At 41.6% G+C, this 27,572-nt stretch overlaps 1 protein-coding gene across 1 annotated transcript in view; it reads right to left on the bottom strand.

Moving 5' to 3' along the window:
* Positions 1 to 809: 809 nt before the first annotated feature.
* LOC100380767 (myoferlin) overlaps positions 810 to 27,572 on the bottom strand; it is a 61,070-nt gene continuing 34,307 nt past the window's right edge. The window contains exons 27-54 of the mRNA XM_045720525.1: positions 27,457 to 27,571; positions 26,480 to 26,582; positions 26,047 to 26,186; positions 25,542 to 25,706; positions 22,820 to 22,907; positions 22,324 to 22,401; positions 21,826 to 22,007; positions 19,775 to 19,933; positions 18,284 to 18,385; positions 17,780 to 17,941; positions 16,290 to 16,452; positions 16,033 to 16,103; positions 15,781 to 15,795; positions 15,548 to 15,646; positions 14,261 to 14,389; positions 13,807 to 13,962; positions 13,468 to 13,559; positions 13,028 to 13,198; positions 11,224 to 11,372; positions 10,781 to 10,920; positions 10,187 to 10,275; positions 6,207 to 6,302; positions 5,404 to 5,545; positions 4,957 to 5,056; positions 4,082 to 4,275; positions 3,057 to 3,166; positions 2,695 to 2,842; positions 810 to 2,336 (exon numbers count right to left, since the gene is read on the bottom strand). Of these exons, the coding sequence (XP_045576481.1) occupies positions 2,298 to 2,336; positions 2,695 to 2,842; positions 3,057 to 3,166; positions 4,082 to 4,275; positions 4,957 to 5,056; positions 5,404 to 5,545; positions 6,207 to 6,302; positions 10,187 to 10,275; positions 10,781 to 10,920; positions 11,224 to 11,372; positions 13,028 to 13,198; positions 13,468 to 13,559; positions 13,807 to 13,962; positions 14,261 to 14,389; positions 15,548 to 15,646; positions 15,781 to 15,795; positions 16,033 to 16,103; positions 16,290 to 16,452; positions 17,780 to 17,941; positions 18,284 to 18,385; positions 19,775 to 19,933; positions 21,826 to 22,007; positions 22,324 to 22,401; positions 22,820 to 22,907; positions 25,542 to 25,706; positions 26,047 to 26,186; positions 26,480 to 26,582; positions 27,457 to 27,571 (3,397 nt within the window). The 3' untranslated portion in view covers positions 810 to 2,297. The remainder of the gene's footprint in view (positions 2,337 to 2,694; positions 2,843 to 3,056; positions 3,167 to 4,081; positions 4,276 to 4,956; positions 5,057 to 5,403; positions 5,546 to 6,206; positions 6,303 to 10,186; positions 10,276 to 10,780; positions 10,921 to 11,223; positions 11,373 to 13,027; positions 13,199 to 13,467; positions 13,560 to 13,806; positions 13,963 to 14,260; positions 14,390 to 15,547; positions 15,647 to 15,780; positions 15,796 to 16,032; positions 16,104 to 16,289; positions 16,453 to 17,779; positions 17,942 to 18,283; positions 18,386 to 19,774; positions 19,934 to 21,825; positions 22,008 to 22,323; positions 22,402 to 22,819; positions 22,908 to 25,541; positions 25,707 to 26,046; positions 26,187 to 26,479; positions 26,583 to 27,456; position 27,572) is intronic.

Here is a 27,572-nt window from a genome sequence, read left to right on the forward strand (position 1 = left end):
CAAAAAAATCATTAAAGAACACTTTCTTTCGAAAAGCGGTTCTTAGGATGAAAAAGGTTCTAGGTTCTTCCAAAAAGGGTTCTTCAGATGTAAATGGTTCTTGGTACAACCCTGTCCCTCCGCAAATAACCCCTTTGGAACCCATTTTTCTAAGTGTACTAATTAGATCAGTATCTTTCAATGTAATAATACTAACTAACTCAAGATTTGATAAAAGTGTTACAAAAATCTTTAATTGCTTTATTTTCAAACATGAATTTTAGGAGTCAGGGTGTGGGACAGCCACCTCTAAATAGGAATGGGTATTTAAACAATGACTTTGTACTATATTAATTTCACAATGTTTGTAATTGCCTTGGAATTAATTAGAATATATTATGATATAAATATATTTCAAAGTAAATAAATAAATGTTTGAAGACGTATCTGTTTTTTTTAATAGTACTTTGATAGGGGACAGCAATTTGAACCAGTTCTGTAGAATCACTAATACAAATTACACAACTTAATGTGCTTTGCCTGACTTGAGTTTGCTGAAAGTCAGCCAATAGATCATTCAGCCAATCGATAAATTGGTGGAATTGTCTATTGATTGATTGAGTACTGACACAGTATACGAACACAATCTATGGTTGTGACAAAGGGCAGTAGGCCAGATTCAAACCTATATGGACACTTTTAGCCATGTGTGCCGCAGGGCTACGGAACTACCGCTACACCAGCCAGGTGTCAGTAAGTGATCTAAAACGCTGCCTTCAGGATCAGTGTGGAGAGAAACATTTACAGTAAATCCACAACCGCCACTGTTGTACATAATCATTGTTCTTTATTAAAACACAGAAAAGCCTATTGATATGAATGAACTATTACACAACAGTTGTTAGAGACATTTTGTATGTGAAAAGAAAATATGTTAAAGTTATTATTCATAGTATGGAAACTGTTTATATGGAAATATAATGGGTTAAAGCGAAGATGTGTCAGTGGAACCCATAGAGGTAGAAAGAGGACTCTGGATGGATAGAACCTGTTTCAGCATGAACATTGCCATTGAGGGCTTTGACCATTTTAAAGTAGTAAACTGTTTGGGACTTCCTATGGGTTAAGGAAGGATCACATAATTCCATCCAGGTATCAGCCAATGAATTATACTCCTGAGGAAACATTCCAGAACTGCAGGTGGCAGTAAATCACCAACCTTGGCTTTATACCTGTTCAGACAACACATTGTTCAGACAAGTGTTTTTTCTCCAATTTCTGCTTTGGCCACAAAAGAGTATAGGATGAGCCAACAACATTATTTGGGTATGAGTTATCAGAACATTACATTTTAAAAGTGAGATTATCACTGGACAGTTACTTTAAAATGGAGATACCCCTCAATTGCACTGCCCATCCTGTCTCAGAAGCAATTATATCACAGATACAATGATTAGCCTTCTTTATACCTCTATGGTGGAACCGAATTAGAACGGGATAGAAGCCCTCTAGAAAAATGCCTTCCAAAAACTAGTGTGATTAATACTGTTTCATTTGTGGATTAATACCTTTGAATTTACCTTTTCATTTCAAAACAATCATCTATTTTACCTTAATCATTTTGTGTACCTTTTTGAGTTAGATCCCAATTAATATTTATAGTAAAACTGTCTATGCTTACATGGAAACCATGCTTAATTTATTATGTATGACATACCTAGACAGTATGTGAGTAAATGAAATGGGATTTTTGTTGCAACCAGGAAATTATCTCATGCCCTTTCTTGGAAATGCGTTGGGACCTTCTTTGTATGGTGTCTAAGGAAGTGGCTTATTAGAATGTTGAGACATTGTTTGAAGCCACAACAACAGTGTTTGTTGTTAGTAGTTCGTTCTATCAGTGATGACAAAATCTCTATATTAGGTTTAGTAAAGCATGCATACAAAATAGCATTTGATTAAATGCAGAAGACACATTATCGGTTGAATGAATTCAGTTGTGCGACTAACTAGGTACCCCCTTTCCCTTTCCTTTTGCTTTTGGTATTTCAGGGAAAGACAGACAGGTAAGAACAGTACAAGTACAGTAAAATTAAAAGGGCTGTGTAGCTACAGTATTTAACGCAAGTGATGAGTGCAAAAAAAATGTAGCCTTGATTGATAAAGTGTAAAAATGTAAATAATGCATGCAACTCTGAAGACAACGCTGATAGGAATACATTGCATAGAGTTTGTGAGGGCATGAGTGTCAAGACTTCTGTCGCCTTATCCCTTGGACGAAGACGGGCATAGTACCCAGCTGCCCCGTAGAGTAACTCCTAAGAGAAAGGCTTCACAATTTTCATTGAGATGTAGTTCTGGAGAGGCAAGAGAAAATATTTAATTAATAAAACACATCTTTGACTTTTAGTTACAGTAAGGTTAAATCCTCTGTTATATTCATAAGCAGGATGCATTTGTGGAGTGGAATTATTGCAATATTGCACTCTATTATCAGATCAAATAAATGCAGTTATGCTTAATTTTACCATATTATGTTACAATTCAACATATCAAAGGAATGATGCACATTGCCTGTTTACACTATATGAGTGAATCACATACAAACACAACAAATGTATGGACTATGTACTCACTATAGTTGCTATGGATGAAAGTGTCTTCTAAGTGGCATAGACATATTCATATTATAGATTACAAGGACATATATCTTACTGGTAGGGAGTACAGCAGGATCCCAAGGAACAAGAGCACAAGCAGGAGGACTATCAAACCAATGAAGATCCATTTGAATCTGCGCCATATGATGAACCTCATGGTCTTGCATGGACTGGTGAACCAGAAGAAGGAAGTGTCGGGGCGACTGTATGGGGAGAGAAATACCAACAAAACACATTTTTTTAGGGGGTAAGCCTAGGCAAGCCCAGTTTGAAATGTAGATTCTTACTGGGTGCCGTGACGTTTCTGAATGTTATAGCGCTATGTAGTTCGTATGTTAAAACATTCTACTGACAATGTACAAGCTACAATGATATTGTCATAGGTGGTTGAAAGGTGACTTGTGGATGTTGTCTTACTTGGGAAAGTCTAGTTTGGGGTTCATGTTGGGTTCGTCCCGGCCCTTCCCAGCAGGCCTCTCTTCTACCTCCCTCTCTTCCACTATTTCCAGGGTCATCTCCACTTTCCCCTATGGGAACACAGAGACAGTCATTAACCCTCCACAGACTTTCTCATCCATCTTCTCTGTGATCTATAAACACATTTAGCCCTAAAGCTTGTGACTTCAGACATCTATTTCACGTCATTATGTTTATCAATACTGTGCAAAGGATCAAAGTGACGAAATACTGTCACCTTGAGCAGGCATTTCTGGTTATAAATTCATCCACAATGACACATGATCCACTATAAGAATTTATTTTGAGGAAATATGTATTAACTTATTTTACATTTACATCTTAGTCTTATCCAAAGAGGCTTTCATTCATCTTAAGGTAGCTAGGTATGACAACCACATACCACAGTTACAGTAAATTCCCAAAGGAAAAGGTTGGTGTGTGTGCGTGTGTTCTGTCCATGTGTGTGTGTTGTCCACAGGGCCGGCCCGACCGGTAATCAACATAAGCGGACACTAGGTGGATGTTAGGGTCTCAACTTACATTGAGAATTAAAATAGTAGAAAACACAAGGTGCAATTTTTCAATTTGGTACTGTTCCTCCATTGATTTTGGGGGCACAAAGGTAGTCTAGCGGTTAAGAGAGGGGCCAGTTTCTGAAAGGTCGCTGTTTCAAATACAAGAGCTGACTAGGCGAAAAATCTGACGTGCCCTTGAGCTGAGCTCCTGTAAGTCGCTCTGGTTAAAAAACGTCTGCTAAATGACAATTTTGTTAGTCGCTCTCATCCAGGTATCGTATGAACATGGCATAAAGTAATGGGAAAATTTGTAGAATTGCAGTAAATTAGCTTGAAAACGGCAAAATATTCTCTCTGCCCCATGGCAGAATGTGTAGAATTGAAATATTTTCTGTATTCATGGCAAAATGGGAAAATTAACTTAGAATTTGCAATTTTTTCTCTCAGTTTCACTACAACAGGACTTACACCCAGGATGTGCTTCCCGTCCTGCTCGATCATACAGGGCCACCAGCCCCGCACAGACTTCTGGGAGAACAGAGAGTTGGGCGGTGGTTGTTTGGAAGGTGTGGAGCCTGTAACCCCTGGTAACATTTTCAGACTGCATTTCTCAGGGGTCTTGGCAGGGGGGATCAGATGAAGCAGGTCCAGCTCAACTGTGCCTGTGTCCCAAATACAACACAAACTGTATTAGCAATCCCTTTATATCACTGTTTCCTTCCCACATTTCCTATTCACCATTATATGTTATGCACTGCAGACCTGGGTTGAAATAAGATTGGTTTTCAGATGCTGTGTCATTGGGTGTACTAGAGGCGAAGTTAGGTGCAGGAGAGCATAGTAATATTTAACAGGCGCACTGTTATTTTTGTTCCCAAAAACGAGAGCACTACATAAATCAAATGCGCTCAAAACACGGAACATAACAAAAGTAAGGCGCGTAATAAAACACCACAATAACACGAAACAATTACACACAAAATACATGATGGGAAACAGAGGGTTAAATACAAGTAGATTGATTGGGGAAATGAAAACAAGGTGTGTATGGAACAAGACAAGACAAATGGAATATGAAAAATGGAGCGGCGATGGCTAGAAAGCCGGTGACGTCGATCGCCGAACGCCGCCCGAACAAGGAGAGGATCCGACTTCGGCGGAAGTCGTGACATGCTGATGGATGTTTCTTGTTATTGTTTTGATGGACAATAAACATAACTTAATTCAATGAGTTAACCAGTCAGTCAGTCAGTCAGTCAGATTTTTGGAGACATCCGGTGATGAGAAAAAGAGAAACACTTTGTATCAGTTAGTTTAGATCAGAGGAAATAAATGTATCTTACCCAGGTAGTCATCCAGTGAGAATTTGTCATTGTCCCAAATCTGAACAATAAATTTTGGGGGGGTCCGAAACTCGGTTTGGTCCAGATTCCAAAAATGCTCCTGACAACAAACCAAACAAACACATTTGGATGTAAGTCTGGAGCTCACCATCGGCCCAACATATACGTTTCTGAAACTATTATTTACGGTCAAACTTTTACTTAATTTGTCAAAATGCTTCACTTTAGGTCGTAACTGTAAAAGAGAATGTGTTAGCGCAGTTGGTAGGGCATGGCGCTTGCAACACCAGAATAGTGGGTTTGATTCCTGGTACCACCCATACATAAAATGTATGCACAACAAACATGACTAAATCGCTTTGGATAAAAGCATCTGCTAAATGGTGTATATCGTTGTTAGAGTCAAATAAAGGCAATAAATAATACAATAAATCTCTTCAAACGCACTTTCCTGGAAACGAGGCACAGTTGCTCTGCGGGCAGGTAGTCAAAGCCAAAGACGAATCGCCAGTTGAAGTTGCCGTCACCATCCAGGGATCTGTAATGGACGTCTGTCTTCTGCTTGTCCTCCTCCATACCAGGCATCCATCTGTAAATAAATATACTTTCAAATGACTAAAACCAAATGGAAACAGTGTAGTAATGATCATGGACCTACATTCATACAGTTTGTTGACTGTTTCCAACTCACTAATAATCACCAAAATGAAAGCTAGAGTAGGGAGCATCAACATTTCCCAAACAATGGATAGAGCACTATTCTTTGCTAATTTTGACGGCAAGGAATTATAACAAATATTCAGTGCGTCCCTTCAGACCTCGTATGTGGCCTCCAGGGCAAAATGAGTTTGACACCACTGATTGCTCTAGCGCCTATTAACTCGATCAACCATACATCATTATTTCTCTATCAATTCCCTGTTTACTGTATGCCACCAATCGATTCGGCAATGGGGTACACTCTCATGCTCTCTGCAATGAAAACATTTCAACATAATTATGAAGTCAAAGTTGGTTGTGTCTACTTGTGTGTATTGTTTTACATTTGTTTTGGACACCTAGGTTTTCCTGCTAGAACCAGCGCCTAGATCTAAAGTAGATGGACAGCTGTGCACGGTTTTCACTTCTTTTTTGTACACTTAAAATGTAGGGTTCACTACCCTTGCTTGATCAGCAATACAGTATGATCCGTATGAGTAGCCAATCACTCAATACTGTACCATTGAGTAGCCAATCATGCTCTGCCGTACCCTTTGACGTAAATGTCACTCATGTTCTCTCCGGTGATGCTGGTCTCATCTAGTATGACATCAGTGGTGTTCCAGACGATAGCCCGCATGAAGTACCTGTTGAAAAATATCATACACTTAAAGGCTCAATCTGCCATTTCAATAAACAGCCTAACACTGCCACTTTGTTTGGTAAATGTAAAGGTATGAAGTGGGGATGTAACTACGCAAATTCATAAGCAGAGCTGAGAATGAAAGAAATGACAGTCTATGAGATTGACACCATTCACACACAGTCATCCTGATTCCCATTTAAAATAGCCTTATGAGTGACCAAAATATATGTTCTCTCGTATCTAACTATCAGTAATGGTGAAAAGACAGGCTGAGTGGGTGGAGCGCTAATAGCTGAAGTGGATAGGGAGCTCACCTTGACTGACAGTTCTTTGAAACACCTATGTCATGAAACTTGGACACAGTGAGCAGTGAGATCATCCAAGCAACTCAAACAGCATTGAAGTTGTATGCAACATCCAATCCTGTCATACATCACATGATGGTTTCACAAATTATTTGTTTTTCCAACTGTTTTGTTATTGTAAAAGCATCAATATGTATACATAATGATGCCTGTATAATTGAGTTCGCTAACCAAGATGGAATTGTCAGCACTGATTTATCAAGCTAGGTATCTAGTTCATATTTCATTTGAAACTGGACGGAGTGAGGAATGGGTACGCCTCATAGAATATATACATATACAGTACCTTCGGAAAGTATTCAAACCCCTTCACTTTTTGTTAGGTTACAGCCTTATTCTAAAATGTATAATACCCCCCAATACCCCATAATGACAACTACTTTTTTGTTGTTGTTGAAGTTTTTGCTAATTTATTACAAATAAAAAACAGAAATATCACATTTACATAAGTATTCAGACCCTTTATTCAGTACTTTGTTGAAGCACCTTTGGCAGCAATTACAGCCTTGTGTCTTCTTGGGTATGAAGCTACAAGCTTGGCACACCTGTATTTGGGGAGTTTCTCCCATTCTTCTCTGCAGATCCTCTCAAGCTCTGTCAGTTTGGATGGGGAGCGTTGGTGCACAGCTATTTTCAGGTCTCTCCAGAGAAGTTAGATCGGGATCAACTCCGGGCTCTGGCTGGGCCACTCAAAGACATTCAGAGACTTGTCCCGAAGCCAATCCTGCATTGTCTTGGCTGTGTGCTTAGGCTCGTTGTCCTGTTGGAAGGTGAACCGTCGCCCCAGTCTGAGGTCCTGAGCGCTCTGGAGCAGGTTTTCATCAAGGATCTCTCTGTACTTTACTCCGTTCATCTTTGCCTCAATCCTGACTAGTCTCTCAGTCCCTGCCGCAGAAAAACGTTCCCACAGCATGATGCTGCCACCTCCATGCTTCACCGTAGGGATGGTTCCAGGTTTCCTCCAGACGTGACACTTGGCATTCAGGAGAAAGAGTTCAAACTTGGTTTCATCAGAACAGAGAATCTTGTTTCTCATGGTCTGAGAGTCTTTAGGTGCCTTTTGGCAAACTCCCAAACGGGCTGTCATGTGCCTTTTACTGAGGAGTGGCTTCTGTCTGGTCACTCTACCATAAAGGCCTGATTGGTGGAGTGCTGCAGAGATGGTTGTCCTTCTGGAAGGTTCTCCAATCTCCACAGAAGTACTCTAGAGCTCTGTCAGAGTGACCACCTCCCTGACCAAGGCCCTTCTCCCCCGATTGCTCAGTTTGGCCAGGAGGCCAGCTCTAGGAAGAGTCTTTGTGGTTCCAAACTTCTTCCATTTAAGAATGATGGAGACCACTGTGTTCTTAGGGACCTTCAATGCTGCAGAAATGTGTTGGTACCCTTCCCCAGATCTGTGCCTCGACTCAGTTCTGTCTCGAAGCTCTATGGACAATTCCTTGGACCTCATCGCTTGGTTTTTGCTCTGACATGCACTGTCAACTGTAGGACCTTTATATGTGTGCCTTTCCAAATCATGTCCAATCATTTGAATTTACCACAGGTGGACTCCAATCAAGTTGTAGAAACATTTCAAGGATGATCAATGGAAACAGCACCTGAGCTCAATATCAAGTCTCATAGCAAATGGTCAGAATACTTATGTAAATAAGGTATTTCTGTTTTTTTTTTTTTTTTTTTATACATTTGCCCAAAAAACCATGTTCATAAACCATGACTATCAATTATCTCCCAGAGGTGTGGACTCGAGTCACATGACTTGGACTCGACTTTGCAAATATGATGATTTGCAACTGGACTTTGACTTTAACACCAATGAATCGTGACTTAACTTGGACTTGAGCCTTTTGACTCGAACTGACTTGATACCCTCTCCAAGCCCAAATATTAAAAATGATGCTATAAAAAAAATGTGTGCAGCGCATCAACTCTTCATTTAACGGATTACAGTTTGAATTGGACAGCAGCCAATCAAATTGTGCCAGCTGAGAAAAAGTTGTGCGTGGCAGTGCAGAGGAACATCGGCTGGTAAATTCAGATGAAGCCCTTGGAAAGATGATACGCAAAATTATTATTTTCAGATATAAAGACTATGCTGTATCAACAAAAAACGGATTGCAACCTCCAAAACATGCAGGAAGAAAATTACAGACGGAGGCGCAACAACTTACAACTTTGTTCGACATTTGAAGCCCCACAAAGAACGGTAAATCATGGCTAATATAGCCAACAGCTATATAATTTATAACTTTGCTAGTGTAGCATGTAGGCTAACGTAACATTAAATCAATGAGCCTCCATACAGTCAGTCAGTGCGGGAACGTGATCATTGCACCCAAGATTGAGCTACAACTGGCTAGGCAGTTGGTAGCCTAAATCCTGCCTGATGTTACTGCTGTTCCTAACACCATTGACATACGTAAGCCTACTGTAACTACACACAGAGAGGGTGTGTGTGTGTGTGTGTGTGTGTGTGTGTGTGTGTGTGTTAAGGTTGGGCAATTGTGTACAAGCCTACATCACCCGATTGCACCCCATAGTGATCCTCGATAGTCAATCTCTTTGGGGGGGGGGGTCTTTCTCATGGCTACCCATGTATTTCCATGGAAATATAAAGTTTATTTGGAAAGTAATAAATTCATATATTTTTTAAAAGCATTCATGATTTGCGTAAATGTAATATACTAACTATTACTCTTGTTAAAAATATGAAATGGTATTACATTTGGTGAAGAGCACATTATGACTTGTTTAGGACTCGAAACTCAAAGTTTAGGACTTGAGACTTGACTTGAGACTTGTCGGTCTTGCCTTGAGACTTGACTCGGACTTGCCTGTCTTGACTTGGAACTTGAGTGCTAAGACTTGAGACTTACTTGTGACTTGTAAAACAATGACTTGGTCCCATTGGTCCTTTCTCCTATTTGGCATGCCTATTCTGTTGCAGTTCGCAGCAGCATTGACAGATGTGTTGACATGACATCTGCGTAGGAGTTTTGAATGACCCTTCCCCTTTTTTTCCCCATGCTGGCTGATGACCTAGCTAGCCATTAACTAGCTAACACCAGACACAAATGAAAGAGGAAACCTATAAGTAACTTTGCTATAGATGAATAGGGGAAAACAGTCATTATATTTGCTGACACACAGTCAAATTTTGGCACCAATAGACTAGCTAGCTAGCTATGTAAACTGCTCCCCTCCACGATGATGGTTGCAAGGTGGTACTTATTTAAATTAGGTAAGAGAATAAAACGTTACCATTGGTGTATTAAAAGGAGGTGAATGAAAATGTATGTGATGTCACATAAAGCCTCAATTAACCCCGCCTCCTGAGTTCAAATTTTTAACACAGAGGAGGAAGCCAGTAAGTGTATGATCAAATTTCATCAATGTATCAGCACTAGTCATTTCTCATACTTTGGTCATCCTACTTTGATCTGGTTTCATACAAATATCATCAAATGATTTTGACTGTGCAGGGTCTTTATTTTTTTATGAATGTAATAAAGGCCCTCACTTCTTGGCTTGGCGTGGAGTAATGTGGCAGGGAGGTCCCAGTAAACCCAGGCTCTTGGGGAAGATGTCCACCCACATCTGAATCTTTCCCTAACAATGGGGAGAGTGAGAGCCAATACAATTGGTAAGTATTCTCTAGACCAGGCTTTCTCAAATCTCTCCTTGGGGAGTCCCAGAGCTAGCAAATCTGATTCAACTTGTCAATTCAACATCAACATCAAGCCCTTACTACTTGAATCAGGTGTGCTAGTTCAGAGCTACAACAAAATGGTGAAACGCCCGGGGGTCCCCGAGGAGAGGTTTGAGAAGCACTGCTCTAGACAATGTCATGTTGTCAAACAAACACCACATGTAGACATTTCTTCTTTTTTCTTGGATAATGTGGCCTGATAATGCAATACAATGTTTGGACATTTCATGAGGGCAATAAGGAAACACTTTATAATAACTATAATAAACTATAAGCAATTCATTATTTCTAAATGCATTTTTTTACATGCTTATAAACTTTATGAAGCACTTATAAACATTTACAATGGCTTACAATGAAGGCTATTAGAAAGTGTTATCAGGAAAAAGGGAATAAGGTACAAACCTGGGACAGTGTAGGTTGGTAAGTACTGTAGAGAGTCCTGGTTTCCACATGCTCTGGTACCAGACCCTGTTTATTGAGGACATGCAGGGCCATCCTCTCCCTGGCTGGACCCAGGTGCTGGTGGATGACTTTGTTGGCCTCTAGCGACAGGACACACAACTCAGTCAGGAGACAGAAGTTTGGGTTGACGTTCAGATGACTAACACATTCACTATGTTGCGGTTGAAGTAAAATGCCAAATGCCACATGTATTTAAAAAAAAAAGAAGTAATATTCTTTCTGCTTTATCTGTGGATCTCCCCTAATAGAAATGAATGTACCTCAGATGGTTGAATAGTAACTTATTGGGCAAATCTCCCATTGAAATGGATGGTTTACATGGAGGTCTAAAGTGATCCCTCAAGTTAACAACGTGTGGTTTGCTACTTAGTGGTTTTCTGTACCAAAGTCCAGCAGGCTGTAGTCTCTCCCCCCGAAGGAGAGCGTGCTGCCATCAGCAGAGGTGCGGGGTGAAGGGATCCCTCTCAGTCTGGCCAGGTTCTCCAGGATCTGGGAGGGCTTCAGCTGATCCCTCCACTGGTTGGTCCCTGAGCTGTTTTGTAATGTTATATAATTGTTATATCGTATACACTACCGTTCAAAAGTTTGCTGGAAATGGCAGATTCTTTATGGAATATCTACATAGGCGTACAGGGGCCCATTATCAGCAATCATCACTCCTGTGTTCCGATGGCACGTTGTGTTAGCTAATCCAAGTTTATCATTTTAAAAGGATAATTGATCATTAGAAAACCCTTTTGCAATTATGTTAGCACAATAAAACTTGCCCTCTTTAGACTAGTTGAGTATCTGGAGCATCAGCATTTGTGGGTTCGATTACAGGCTCAAAATGGCCAGAAACAAATAACTTTCTTCTGAAACGCCTCAGTCTATTCTTGTTCTGAGAAATTAAGTCTATTCCAAGTAACTGAAGATCTCGTACAACGCTGTGTACTACTCCCTTCACTGAATAGCACAAACTGGCTCTAACCAGAATAGAAAGAGGAGTGGGAGGCCCCAGTCCACAACTGAGCAAGAGGACATTAGAGTGTCTAGTTTGAGAAACAGACGCCTCACAAGTCCTCAACTGGCAGCTTCATTAAAGTACTCGCCAAACACCAGTCTCAACATCAACAACGAAGAGGCGACTCCGGGATGCTGGCCTTCTACGCAGAGTTGCAAAGAAAAAGACATATCTCAGACTGGCCAATAAAAAGAAAAGATTAAGATGGGTAAAATAACATAGACACTGGACAGAGGAACTCTGCCTAGGCCAGCATCCTGGAGTCGCCTCTTCACTGTTGACGTTGAGACTGGTGTTTTGAGGGTACTATTTAACGAAGCTGCCAGTTGAGGACTTGTGAGGCATCTGTTTCTCAAACTAGACACTCTAATGTACTTGTCTTCTTGCTCAGTTGTGCACCGGGGCCTCCCACTCCTCTTTCTATTCTGGTTAGAGACAGTTTGTGCTGTTCTGTGAAAGGAGTAGTACACAGCGTTGTACGAGATCTTCAGTTTCTTGGCAATTTCTCGCATGGAATAGCCTTCATTTCTCAGAACAAGAATAGACTGACAAGTTTCAGAAGAAGGTTCTTTGTTTCTGGCCATTTTGAGCCTGTAATCGAACCCACAAATGCTGATGCTCCAGATACTCAACTTGTCTAAAGAAGGCCAGTTTTATTGCTTCTTTAATCAGGACAACAGTTTTCAGCTGTGCTAACATAATTGCAAAAAGGGTTTTCTAATGATCAATTAGCCTTTTAAAATGATAAACTTGAATTAGCTAGCACAACATGCCATTGGAACACAGGAGTGATGGTTGCTGATAATGGGCCTCTGTACGTCTATGTAGATATTCCATAAAAAAATCTGCCGTTTCCAGCTACAATAGTCACTTACAACATTAACAATGTCTTCACTGTATTTCTGATCAATTTGATGTTATTTTAATGGACAGAAAATGTGCTTTTCTTTCAGAAACAAGGACATTTCGAAGTGACGCCAAACTTTTGAACGGTAGTGTAATACAATAGCATTCTCTAGTGGGGGCTGGATTAGGCCAGAATAAAAGTTGGACAACTACAGGCAATTAAAAGTCATGAATCATAAATTCAACAGATCAGAGACACAGTGGGAAAGTTGGAAGGAGAGACCTTTATAACTGACAGTCGTACAGACAGACAGACACACGCACACATGCACACTCACATGCAGTAGGACTGTGGCAGGCCGCAGTAGGCGCCGAAGCGAGAGAGGAGTCTGTTCTCCAGGTCAATGACCGTCTCTCCCACTTTCTCATCTCGGCTGAGCAAGTCATAGTCGTACACGGCTATCTTCAGGTCTTTGTCTTGAGGGAGGAAACAGGACAGCTCAAACATCCTGACACAGGAGGAAGAGATGAGGTTAACTTGGTCAGGTGCACTTCTGTGTGCATTATTGATTTCACTTGGCTGAAACAACTTTATACATTTCAAAATAACTCATTCATCCATCCATCCATCATTCATTCAACAGTTTCAGTGGCATTTTGACAGTTTTCTGTAAGTGAAGGTTTTAGTTAAAACTACTCCTGTAGGCAGTCATTGTAAAATAAGAATTTGTTCTTAACTGACTTGCTTAGTTAAATAAGGTTAAATAAAAATGTTTACCTGCCAAACTCTGGATTGAGGGTGTTTGGTTTATAGTCATCCCTGTCATCTTTTGTTTTCTTCCCCAAAGAGATCTTGATGTAAGGGTCACACTAAAAACCAAAAAGAAACACAAATGTTGAAATATGGTATGGTGTTTGTGTGGGAAAAGGCTATGTAAGTCATGTATTTTAATGAGAACTGTTGGTTGGTGAGGGGGAGGGGCAAACTTATGTATATGCGCTGCAAAAACGCTCAGCTGGAAGTTGAAATTAATTCAGCTTTTGACATACGCCTGATCCAGGATCGCGTTGGAAGTGTTCTCAGTGTGTAGAGTCTCTTAGACTGGCGTCCACTCACCATGCCGTTGTTGTCTTTAGGCTGCAGGTCCATGCATCGCACCACGTAGATCCTGACCAGGCACTCCTGCAACCCGCTCTCAGGCAGCTCTCTGAACTGGCGTGGTGGGGCTGGCACCCCTGGGTCATCAGATAGGGGGTACACCCGGAATGAGCCCTACAGCACAGGAGACACCAGCAGGGTCAGGGGTCAAAAGTCAGGCTAGGTGTCAATACTTAGGCTGGGTTCACATATAAAGTGGAGAAAATAAGGACGTTTCATCATTGGTTCTATGTAACGTTGTTTTCCCCCCTGAGCTGCTGTATGTGCAGGGCTTTAAAAGGACCCCAGTCCATGTCTCCTTGTTATTGAAAAAAGGCTCTGGACAGAATTCCCTTGAAAATATATCTTAACAGGATGACGTGTATGCATGAAGGATCATACATTCCTAAAAGAAAAAGAGGTCTGCGATCACCTTGAACTCTCCGACCACTGAGGGGTCGTCGTCCTCATCCTCAGTCTTCCCCCGCTGCAGTCGGAATGTTTTACAGAAATCTGTCAGCCCTCGGAAATCTGGGACCTCCTCCAGCTCCCCTTCATACACCTGGGAAAACACACACATCACACTGTTATACACATGAGGACACATACCTTAATATGTTGAGGACAAACACACATCACACAACCTGAAACACCTTAAGACACACACAGATACAGACAGACACACAAATCAAAATGATTGGCTCCCTCGATAAAGATAACAAAAAAAGACAGTATAAAATAAATAATACAAACACTGAGCTATATTGTTATTTATTCTAATACAATTGCTCAGGGAAAGAGACTTTGTTAAACAAGTAATAAAAAAAATCTAAAAATGATAGGTGTCAAAATTATTGGCACCCGTTTTCAATACTCCAGCACCCTCCTCTTACTAGGACAACAACACTAAGCCTTTTTCTAAAATGTTTTATAACATTGGAGAACACATTGGGAGGGATCTTAGACCATTCCTCCATACAGAATCTTTCCAGATACTTGATATCCTTCCTCTATGCTTATGGACTGCCCTCTTCAAGTCAAACCACAGGTTTTCAATGGGGTTCAAGACCGGAGACTGAGATGGCCGTAACAAGATGATGATTTTGTGGCCAAAGAGCTCTATTTTCATGTCATCTGACCATAGCACCGGTTCCAATCCAAGTGCCAATACCATTTAGCAAACTCCAGGCGGTGCTATGGTCAGATGACATGAAAATAGAGCTCTTTGGCCATGTACACCAGTTGTTTGAATTGAAGAGGGCAGTCCATAAGCGAAGGATTAAAAGGATCTGGAAATATTCTGTATGGAGGAATGGTCTAAGGTCTATTGTTAAAAAAAATCTCTTTCTCTGATCAATTGTATTAGTATAAAATACAATATAGCTCAGTATTTGTATTATTAATTTTATACAGTCTTTACTGCTCATCTTTATCAAGGGTGACAATAATTTGGGACCTGACTGTATGTACAACCCTGATACACCTGAGACGACACACACAACTCACACCATCATACATATAAGAAAACACACATTTCTCACAGCATCACCATTATACTGGTTGTCGTGTAAAACCCAGGTGGGTGTTAAATATTGATGGAAAAAGTCCTATGAACAGTCCTTGTGACCATTGTAAGACAAAAGAGATTTCCCCCAAAAAAACAGGTAAACTCAAACCTTTCAGTCATGGAGACAGAAGTGGTAGAATGTTCTTACTGTACCTTTAGGGTGTCATATCCTTTTTTGAGGTACGGCCCACACTTCTCGTGCTCTCCCACAGAGGCATAGAACTTACTCCACCAGTCAACTGCCTCCTCCTCCTGCAAAACAGACAGACTCAAATAAGCCTCAATAACAGCCCATTTTGACTCTGTCAGAAGTGTACAAGCTGTCAAATCCTTGATTCTTTCCATCCTTGATAATATGTGTTCATACAAGAAAGGAAAAATCTCACCTTCTCTTTGTGGAGCTAAGAAGAAAAACAGAATAAAATCATCAGAATGTGCAACCACACAACACATTTTTGCTAGCCTGATCCCAGATCTGTTTGTACCATCTTGTCAACTCTTTTTCACTCATTGTCATGCCAAGCTACAAGACAGCAGAAACAGCATGGCACCCGGGCTACAGTGCTGGTACATTTCTGATAAAACAACACAACACAAGCTAATACTGTAAAGTCTTTCTTGAGTTTTACAGTAGCTACCTCAGTATTAAGGATGGGCCTATCCTCCATGTTAATGATGATGTCTCCTTGAGTTGCTGCCATCATGGCCACTAATACAACAATACACAACAGAAAAGAAAGGGGGTAGTAAATAGATGTGACACATACAGTACGCTACTTTAGCAATGTTGTGTGTGGATGTGTGTGTGTGTGTGTGTGTATCTGTGTGCACATTCGTGCATACGTTCATGCGTATTTGTGTGCGTGCATACGTGGTTCTGTTTGTATGTGTGTACCTTTGGAAGACATGGCCACCTCAGCATTGGTGACGTAAGGGTCACAGCGGAACTCCTCCAGGGAGAGGGTACACTGGCCCACAATGGGCTTCCTGCCGAAAGGCCGGTGGTCGATCACCTTCAGAACGATGGGAGGGGTGTACATCTCCTCTTTGGGTAGGAGCTGGGGGGAGGGGGGTTAGGGTTAACCTGGCTCAGACAACTCACAGTGTTACCAGTGATACAGAAACAACATTTTACATATCCATATTAGACATTGAGCAGACAGACGGTCTTAGCGACTTAGAGTTAGTGCATGAACTATAGGATCAAATCGATGACAATCAATCAATTAAACAGAAAGCATAATATCAATCAGCTTAAATTTAGAGACATTTAAACTGGTCTATTTATTGGGATGGAAAATGCATTAATAATTGGGGTCCTTAAAGCTGGAGTCTGTAGTGGTGATACTTCCACGTCCGTTTGAGATATTACAACAACAAAGACGTTATTTCAAACAACGAACGCTGTTTACTTGGTTCTGACATCATTGCAGGAATGATAGAACATCAGAGTATGTACTAGGATTTTTTTTTTTATCATGATGATGGATGCTCATCTCCTCAGTTACAAAAACATTAACAAATGTGCCTGGGGCGACAGCAGATTAGCGTTTTTGTCATGAATCATTTTCTGGAGGCAGCTCTGCAGCGTGGTCACTAGCTGCCCACAGCCACAAAGTCATAAAATCTGATTTTAAACCTAACCTTAACATTAACCACACTTCTAACCCTAATGCCTAACCCTAACCTTAAATTAAGACGAAAAAGCTCATTTTAGTTTCCATGAATTTTTACAATAGAGCCAACTTTGACATTGTAGCTTGCCGAAAGGTTTCTGGATCAAATCCCCGAGCTGACAAGGTAAAAATCTGTCATTCTGCCCCTGAGCAAGGCACTTAATCCACTGTTCCCCACGCGCGGAAGACGTGGATGTCAATTAAGGCAGCCCTCCGCACCTCTCTGATTCAGAGGGGTTGGAATAAATGCAGAAGACACATTTCAGTTGAATGCATTCAGTTGTACAACTGACTAGGTATTTCCCTTTCCTATCTAAGGGGAAATTGCTCAGTTCTGCCTCCAGGACAATAAACGTCAACCTGGGAGGCGACCAGTGACACCTTTCGTGGATTTCAGCTCTAACGATTAGCCTGGTCCTAGATCTGTTTGTGTTGTCTTGCCAGCTCCCATGGTCATTGTCAATGTCAAACACAAACATATCTGAGACAAAACTAGTTAAGTATCACCTACAAATCTACAGTACGTATGGTGTACAGTTAAAATACCAGTAAATACAACTCAAATATAGTACATTTATGTCACGTTCATTCAGTCACTTTGTTGACATCGAGAGCATTTGTCTTTTCATTCCAGTCCCTGATATTAATAGTATATCTCATAGAGAGAACTGTTATACAGTACACTGAGTTTGAAGGGAAGTTGCAGTACCACTTTAAAGAAGAGGACAGATCCGGGGAAGTTGGGGTTCTTCTTGATGTTCTTGATGACGGCCGTCTGGACGACCTCCCCCCCACACTCCACCATGAGACTGGGAGAGGTGACTGTGGCCAACTGGTAGGTCTTCATGTTCCTCAGACCCCAGGCTAAGATCTAGGACACAACACACACACACACACACACACACACACACACACACACACCGCACACACATAAGCACGAGTGTGCATGTACACACACACACACACACACACACACACACACACACACACACACACACACACACACACACACACACACACACACACACACACACACACACACACACACACACACACACACGCAGGCACACAGAGGAGAATGTGTGTGTCTTCATGTGCGCGAATGTGTACTTGCGTGTGTGTGTTCATGTCTGTGTTGTGTGTTTGAGTTCATGCATGCGCAAGCGTGCATGTGAGTGTGTGTGATGGTGTTGCGGGCTGCCTGAGGCCTCACCTCGATGGCGGTAAGCTGTACGACAGGCCTGATTCCCTGGGGAACCATGTAGAGTGTTGCTCCTCGTCTGGGGGGCACCAGGGGCAAGTCACTCTCATTGGCCTAAAAGTAATACACATCAATCAATCAATTAAATGTATTGTATATTGTGATTTTCACAAAAAAAGGGCTCTACAGTAACTCGACCTGGACTGGAGTTGGTGGAAGTTGCATCAACCACTGACACACAGTCAGATATTTTTCACCCGCCTGGCGTGAGGTTAGGGGTAGAGAAATCTGATCCTAGATCTGTGGTTAGGCGCAACTTTCACCTTAACAACACTGGGCACTACCCAGCTAGCATATTTGCTTCATTGGAAGTTGTGGGAATGTATTTTTTTGGTTTCACATTTGTTCTGGTAGAGAAGCCATAAGAGACGCCACGTTCTTAGAACGTAAGTGAACATTTCACCTGTTCTGGGAACACACATTTTTAAGTTGCAGGGAGGTTCTGAGAATGTTTTATTATGGTTCTCTAAAAGTTTCCCTGGCTGTTTTCTAAACTTTCAGAGAATGGAAATTCTAGGTTATTTGAAGACAATTAAAAAACTGCTAGCTTAGTTTGGGTTAAATTTTTTGAACTCCAAGCACAGATAGGACACATGAAAATGAATTTGCGTAGGCATTAATCATGCAAACACATTTATTTTTTTATTGTGGCACAGCGTCAGTGAGATGAGCTTCTATGAGCTTCTGTTCTCTATCTTCTAGCTTCTGTTCTCTATCCATGGAATGATCCCACTGTACCACCAGGTTGGAGCTAGCATGCCATATTTTTTTTAAACTCATACAAAGGTGTTAATTTTAGTCTACAAACAGACCCCATTTCAAAGGAAACAAGTACACATTAAGATCAGTTGTGGCCAATTAGTGGGCACGGCCAACACACCTGAACACACTTAATAAGACAGAGGATAGAGAGAGTTTTGTTGATGCTGAGAAGAATGGAATGTATATGTTTTTAAAATACATTCTAAAAACTTTCTCTGAGCGTTACAAACAAAAGTTTTCTTCATGTTCTCCGAAAAATTTGACAACATTACTTTAAATAGAACCACGAGGAAACCTGTAAGAAAAGTTATTCTGAAGTACTGAAATTCCCACAGAAGAATGTTGTTTCTTAACATTCTCGGAAATATTGCAGAACATTCCAATGTCAAACAAATTGGAGAACGTTCCTAGAACATTACCAGCATTTTAAATTGAATGTAACCATCTTTGAACTTTTGGAAACGTTCTGTTAAAGTAATGAAATTCCAAGAAAATAACGTTTTTTGTCAGGTTCCTTAAATGTGCTGAGATAGTTGCTTGGCCTTGGAACAATCTAGCACCATTCCCAGAAAGTTGCGGGAAGGTTGTATGCAAAATAACCATAGGACCAAGAAGCTTTCACCAAGCTCTAAGAAACATACGGTTCTCAGAACATTATGTGCTAGCTGGGTAGTACTTTACCTTGTCTTTCAGCAATAGCTCGGCAGCCACCAGCATCTCTCCTGCGTTGCGGCCTTTCTTGGTGACGGGGAACCACAGCAGTTTGGGGGAGACCACTGTGCCGAGATTCAGCTTCACCACAGGGGGGCACGTACAGCGACCCATGGCCTCGTCTTTACCCTGAGAGTCGGACACAGCACAGGGATATGTAGCATCCACATTTATATTTTAGTACATTTAGCAGACACTCTTTTTCAGAGCGACTTGCAATCAGTGCATTCAACTAAAGTAGGCAAAACAACCACATATCCAGATAATTTCAAGTAAAACCTTCAAAATTATCTAGCTAATAGTACAAGAGTAAGAGTAAAGAAAAAGACAAACACAACAGTTACTTTTTTCCTTTTTGTCTACAAGGACAGTGCACTCATCCAAGATGCTTCCAACATACACGCTTAAAAGAAAAAGAATAACAGATAGCTAGATAAGTATCAACTGCTTGCACTAGTCAAAAACAATGGTACCGAAATATTCTTGAACTTACAATATGACACTGTTGAAATAGACAGGGCTGGATAGGGATAGCCCCCTTTTTAAAAATTTTCACTGAAATGACAAACCCAAATCTAACTGCCTGTAGCTCAGGACCTGAAGCAAGGATATGCATATTCTTGGTACCATTTGAAAGGAAACACTTTGACGTTTGTGGAAATGTGAATTGAATGTAGGAGAATATAACACAGTGGATCTGGTAAAAGAAAATACAAATTCCCATCTTTGAAATGCAAGAGAAAGGTCACAGTTCTAGCCATCACTCTGGTTGTAATTCCGATAGTGTCCACAAGATGGCAGCAGTATATGTGCAAAGTTTCAGATGGATAACTTGAAGTATCAGTGAACTACAGAACCCAGGTACATTTGGGCTAATCGTGAAGGACAAATTCGCATTCATATTACATTTTTATGCGAGAATATCGTCCAATATGTATACTTGGACTTTGATTTAGCTTTCCAAGTATTAGTATAACCATGCAATTTTTGTCCAAAATGAAAAGGCATGCTGTCGTACAAAGTTAGTAGCTACATTTTACAACATATACATGGTTTCCAGATATTCCCATAAATCCCAGCTCATTGGCTATCTAGCTAGCTTTGTTTGACACCGATCGGTGCTTATTTGACAAAGATACAGTCGTTCAAGTGATGACCGCCCGCGTCATCGGCGTGCCATGAAGGCATCGCTCTCTGACCAAATATGGTGTCCTATAAGATACACTACACCCCTAATGATATAGTGAAGTCTTGTTACCTTCTAGGATCTCTGAGGAATACATACAAACGTGATTTGGCTGGTTGAAACAACGTTTAGGATGAGACAGATTCCTTTCTTTGCAAATTGAACGAGTGGAAATACAAAAATCGATCGTGCATGCTATAGGGACCTTTTTAGGATATGAAAAAGGATTTTATCTAACAAAACGACACTTCATGTTATCTCTGGGACCCTTTGGATGATAAATCAGAGCAAGATTTCAGAATATAAGTACACGTCACCTTCAGAGGTGAATTTATCAAACCTATCGAGGTAAAAAAAAGTGTTTTGTTGTTAGGAGCTCTCCTCAAACAATAGCATGGCATTTTTGTGCAGTAATAGCTACCATAAATTGGACAGCATAGTTATATTAACAAGAATTTAAGCTTTCAGCCGATATAAGACACTTATATGTACCGGCATTTGTTGTTTCTCTAAAATCTGCGATCTTGACATAACGCGCTGCATGATTTACTACTGTCCTGTTGATGGGACACCGATCCTTAAGAAGTTTTAACAGGGCACAGGTGAATAAGTCCAGGTGAACAGGCAGTGGATGGAAATTGACTGGTGTAATGTATTGACTTGACTCGGACTCACAGGATTCATTGAAATGTACTTAGTGGTGGTCGCACACATTGACCACTAACATGTACATAAGTGTATCACGTATGAATAGTGCTCGGCTGGTATTGCAGCACTAAGTGTCGCTAACACACTACAACTGGTAGGGTAAGTGAGGGTAGGATAGGGTACATACCACCTGGTCACTGTCGTAGAGTTCCAGCACCACGTTGGGGGGGTTTTGTGCAATGGTCTGGGGGTCTCCATAGATCTCGATGTCATTAAAGATGAGGGTCTGGTCCCAGGTGGGGTTCAGAGTGGACCTGATGACCTCCGTGGTCTTACTCACATGGAGGAAGGACACATGGGCGTAGGGATCTGAAGCAGGAGACCAGAGCACAGTCATTGTACTGATAAAAGGGATTTAATCAGCTAGTGGTTCAATTACAACTGCTGTGAGGATTGGGTTACGCTTCCACCTCCACCTCTCTCTTTCCCCATGCAAGGCTAGTAGAAACAACCCAGTCTGTTCCCACTAGTATTGCTTAGATGTTTCAAAAGTGCTAGCCAGGAGATTGTGGACGGTGCTCAATAACTAGCTTACAAACAAATGATTTGGATGTAACAACCCGCTTGGTAAGTAAAAAAAAAAAAGTGAGCTATCCATTTATCTACATTTTATGATGTTCCTCACCTGAGAAGCTGTCCCTGTCCATGGCGATGAGATTCCTGGCCTGATAGACATACACCCTCAGATGGTACATATATGACCCTGAAGAGAGAGTGATGGTGATTTAATGTAATCTGAAAAGTGTGGGCCCAGACTTCCTGAGAGGAAGGGCAGTGGAGTGGAGGAATCTGAGGAGAAATAAACATTTAGGCTGCGGTCCAGACAGAGATTGTCTGGACCGCAACATTTGGCCCAGTGTTTTTTCTAGTGGAGTCATACCTTCACGAACAAAGGAGATGATGAATGTCTACCTGTCAACAAAAATGCTGATGTTGTCCATCTTGTTAAGTATGCAACTCGTATGTAAAATGTGTAAATTAGTTTCCTTTTTTGGTGGACAAACCAATGCAGGACCAATGCATATGTGTTTTTCATACTCTTTCATCTATCTCTGTGTGGTCACAGCCTTAATCACGTAATCAGTGTCTGTAATCAGCTGGCATGGGTCAGTGTTACTCACGGTCAAAGTTACAGGAAACGGTGGGTGTGTTGGCACCAAACAGTCTGGCTGCGTCCTTCTTACTGGCCTTCTCATCAACATCTACCCCCTGTAGACAAAACACAGAGGCTGCGTTTACAAAGACACCCCCAGTCTGATCTTTTCCCACTAATTGGTCTTTTGGCCAATCAGATCAGCTCTTTTGCCAATAAGTGGGAAAAAGATCAGAATTGGGCTGCCTGTGTAAACGCAGCCAGAGAGACCAGTTCAGAACAGGACTAGCAATGCCTTCATTAGAGAGACAGGTAATTCCAGAGTGGTGAAAGTTGAATTTTTATTTTATTTTACCTTTATTTAACTAGGCAAGTCGGTTAAGAACAAATTCTTATTTTCAATGACAGCCTAGGAACAGTGGGTTCAGGGGCAGAACAACAGATTTTTACCTTGTCAGCTCGGGGATTTAATCTCGCAACCCTTCGGTTACTAGTCCAACACTCTAACCACTAGGCTACCTGCCGACCGAATACATTTGTCTTTATTTTATAGTTATTACTTTATTATGATCATCCATCAGGAAAATATTTGCATTGATTACAAGCTCATCATGACATGACAACAGGACATAATCACACAACCAACACAACCATGTCCCAGTCCCCAAAAAATTAACCCTAGTCCCTACCCCCAGACACAAGATTTTAGATTATTGGACCCTGCTGGAGCTATAATGATATTGCTTAAATCTATCCAATCCTCTTGAATCTCCATAAGTGTCCAGGGACTAGGGGTTTGGGTTTGTTTCTGGATTGGGCCCATGATGGTACAGCAGCACAAATAGCACAACACTGTGAATTAAATTTGATTTGATTTGAAATAAATAGGGCATGAGTCAACTCTGGTCTAATCTGTGCCTTTGGAGTGCTTTGCCAACCAGGATCACTGGGCAGGAAGGGGCAGATGGAGGAGAATAATGAGAGGATATTATAATCAAGATAACACACTAAATGGCACTTGGCCAAATTCCATTGTACACTGCTCAAAAAAATAAAGGGAACACTTAAACAACACAATGTAACTCCAAGTCAATCACACTTCTGTGAAATCAAACTGTCCACTTAGGAAGCAACACTGATTGACAATAAATTTCACATGCTGTTGTGCAAATGGAATAGACAACAGGTGGAAATTATAGGCAATTAGCAAGACACCCCCAATAAAGGAGTGGTTCTGCAGGTGGGGACCACAGACCACTTCTCAGTTCCTATGCTTCCTGGCTGATGTTTTGGTCACTTTTGAATGCTGGCAGTGCTTTCACTCTAGTGGTAGCATGAGACGGAGTCTACAACCCACACAAGTGGCTCAGGTAGTGCAGCTCATCCAGGATGGCACATCAATGCGAGCTGTGGCAAGAAGGTTTGCTGTGTCTGTCAGCGTAGTGTCCAGAGCATGGAGGCGCTACCAGGAGACAGGCCAGTACATCAGGGGACGTGGAGGAGGCCGTAGGAGGGCAACAACCCAGCAGCAGGACCGCTACCTCCGCCTTTGTGCAAGGAGGAGCAGGAGAAGCACTGCCAGAGCCCTGCAAAATGACCTCCAGCAGGCCACAAATGTGCATGTGTCTGCTCAAACGGTCAGAAACAGACTCCATGAGGGTGGTATGAGGGCCCGATGTCCACAGGTGGGGGTTGTGCTTACAGCCCAACACCGTGCAGGATGTTTGGCATTTGCCAGAGAACACCATCAGGAGCATGCTCAGGCGTTGTAGGGAGGTCATACAGGCACGTGGAGGCCACACACACTACTGAGCCTCATTTTGACTTGTTTTAAGGACATTACATCAAAGTCGGATCAGCCTGGTTTTCCACTTTAATTTTGAGTGTGACTCCAAATCCAGACCTCCATGGGTTGATACATTGGATTTCCATTGATTATTTTTGTGTGATTTTGTTGTCAGCACATTCAACTATGTAAAGAAAAAAGTATTTAATAAGATTATTTCTTTCATTCAGATCTAGGATGTGTTGTTTAAGTGTTCCCTTTATTTTTTTGAGCAGTATATTATCATGGACTTGGTTTCCCAAAGCCTTTTGATGGGTTCTGACTTTTAGATATGAAATACTCTTATTCATGTCACTGAGGGAGAGAAGGGAATGTATAACGTTTACATTCTGTCAGGATATGTTATTGTTAGTCATCAGGGATCCTATGGGAGAAGAGACATTGTCTGGTACAAGTCAACATGACAGCCGTGAGTTGGGGAAGAGTGAGCAATTTGGGCAGAGGTTAGGTTAGATGAAGTGAGGAAGAACATATATCACTAATCTTCTTGATAGCAACAGAGGTGTATTGGTTGTTCAGATGTGTAACAAGGGGCTCAACATATGAGAAAGGGTTAAATACCAGTGCTTGTGTGAATATGTTCTTTGTCTTATGCAGCTGTATGACCCAGTGGGTGAATAAACTTGGTTTGAACTTTAATAAGCGTGCGTGAGTTTTTTACTCTGTTTAACTAGAACCTAACACTTTAACAGTATTTTATTTCTCTCCATAACCCAGTCACACAGCTGGGAGAGAGCAACACTTATAAAATTTTTGATTGATAGTCAATCTTCTGCGGGTGAAAAAAACAACATTTGTAAAATGAAGCACTTTTGATGTACTTTGATGTGTGGTATGAGTCTAGTTTATGAGTCTAGCCTTCCTGTGTAGTCAACTGTTTTTGAACTCAGAAGAAGTTACTGACCAGCGCCCCCTCCAGTCTGAAGATGGCTGACGCTCCTATCCCATCTGACGGAGCCATCTTGCGTCTCCAGCGGCGACGGCGGAATGTGTCAGACGAACGCTCCTTCCTGTGGAACTTCCAGCCAATCAAGGACGAGTATTCCCAGCCTTCGCCGGGATCCCGCCTCTGTAGAGTCAACGGAGAGGAATTGGACAGTGTGTAAGAAGTAGAAGTTTAGCACTTGAAATTGACATACAGACACACACATGCTTCCACTCTACCCTGCACACTAAACATTTTCCTCCTCTCTTCTTCTGTAACCACTTCCTTCTCCTCCATCCTCCTTCCCCTTCTCCTCCTCTTCCTTCACCTACCCTCCTCTTCCTGCTCTTCCTCAATTACCTCCTCATCTTCCTTCTCCTCCAACTCCTCCTCTTCCTTCTCCTCCCTCCCTCCCTCCCTCCCTCCCTCCCTCCCTCCCTCCCTCCCTCCCTCCCTCCACTTCTCTTCTTCCTCCTCCGCTCACCTCAGGTGCTGCTTTAGCGTCTGCTATTTTCCTGCGTGGTCGTAAGAGTCTCTTCCTGCGGTGGATGTGGTACATCTTCTCTGCTGCTCCCCAGGACTTGGGCTTGTCATCGGGGGGAATGGTGACGCCATACTCCCAACCTGGTACACAACACACACAGTGACAAACGGTATACAGAGTCAGAGGACATTCAGCTTTATACTGTAGTATCATATTGGTTATAATAGGTCAAGTCAAAATACAGTACAGAAGAGGTGTATCAATTAAATTGTATACAATACAGTGCCATACTGTTCTACATATGATAATGCAATCCTTAAACAATATTGATTGTTTGATTGAAACAAGTATTCAGCAGTACACCATCAAATCAATCCCAGTGTTAGCATCTGGGTTATGGATATGAAGGAGAATAATTCCAGTGCTTCTTTACCTTTCTCATCCACAGCCCTGTTGCTGTCGAAACTCCAGTCATCCTCCCACTTCCAGCCAGCAGGACACTCTATCTCCCCTGGACTCTGGCTCTTCTGCCCATTCTACACAGAACAGTCACAGTCAGTCACTTCCACCATTACACAATGGCTGTATATCAACATGTGACAATGACACCACATACAACATCAAAACAATACAGAGACACTGTTTATAAAAGTAGTGAAGTAGCACTCTATTTTCCCCTCTGGGTATTCTGTGTGGGGAGGGATTGATTCACATTGGTTTCTAGTCTCCTATCAAGTATTTAACTAAGCCTCTATATTTATGGGGTTCATTGAAACAAGCACCATTGTGGTAAAAGGTTGCTGGCTGTCTAATCTCCCCGACGTCAAAACAATAAGCATCACAGTTTGAAAACATCAAGGCTATGCAGCTTAGCCTGAAATCCAGACCTGTTTTCATTCCTTGTACTCGGTGTCATATGTCAAACAGTCTGGACATTTGGCAATTTCAACGTTCAACATGCAGAATTTTAAGAACAACTATAAATACTGTTATTAAGAAACAACTTTTATTTTATTTTTTAGATACAATTCTTGGGATGACAAGGAGAGACAAAAAGTGGAATGGTACCCAGGCTATATGCAGCTCTGTTGACAAGGGAAACATGACTTAAAACATGACAGTGAGTGATATGTGCATAAAATGAATCCAGGGAAGAGCACCTGTCGCTACGTAGTCTAGGAGATCAAATTGCAAGGGTAACAGACGAAATGGTTTCAGTTTCGTTGGCCTCTTTTCGTAAGAAAAAGACAACATACAATTTCATCCTAAAAGGAGAATTGATGTGACACTGAGGGGTCTCAGCTTAACTTCTCAGTGTTACACATCTATCCTCTCTTGTAGATAGAGGGGTCTGAGTACAGGCGACAGGGTTGTCTCTAGCAATAGTGTGTGTGTCTTGCTCTGTCTCACCACGTCTGTGAAGGGGTCGGCAGCAGGCTTCCACTCCCCACCAATGAAACGTGTCTCGTTCTGGAAGACCTCGTCTGTGAACTCTGTGTGCCCCGCGTCTGCTTCTGTTAGCAGGC

The sequence above is a fragment of the Salmo salar genome, chromosome ssa06, assembly GCF_905237065.1.
Source record: "Salmo salar chromosome ssa06, Ssal_v3.1, whole genome shotgun sequence".
In the NCBI taxonomy this organism is placed as follows: domain Eukaryota; kingdom Metazoa; phylum Chordata; class Actinopteri; order Salmoniformes; family Salmonidae; genus Salmo; species Salmo salar.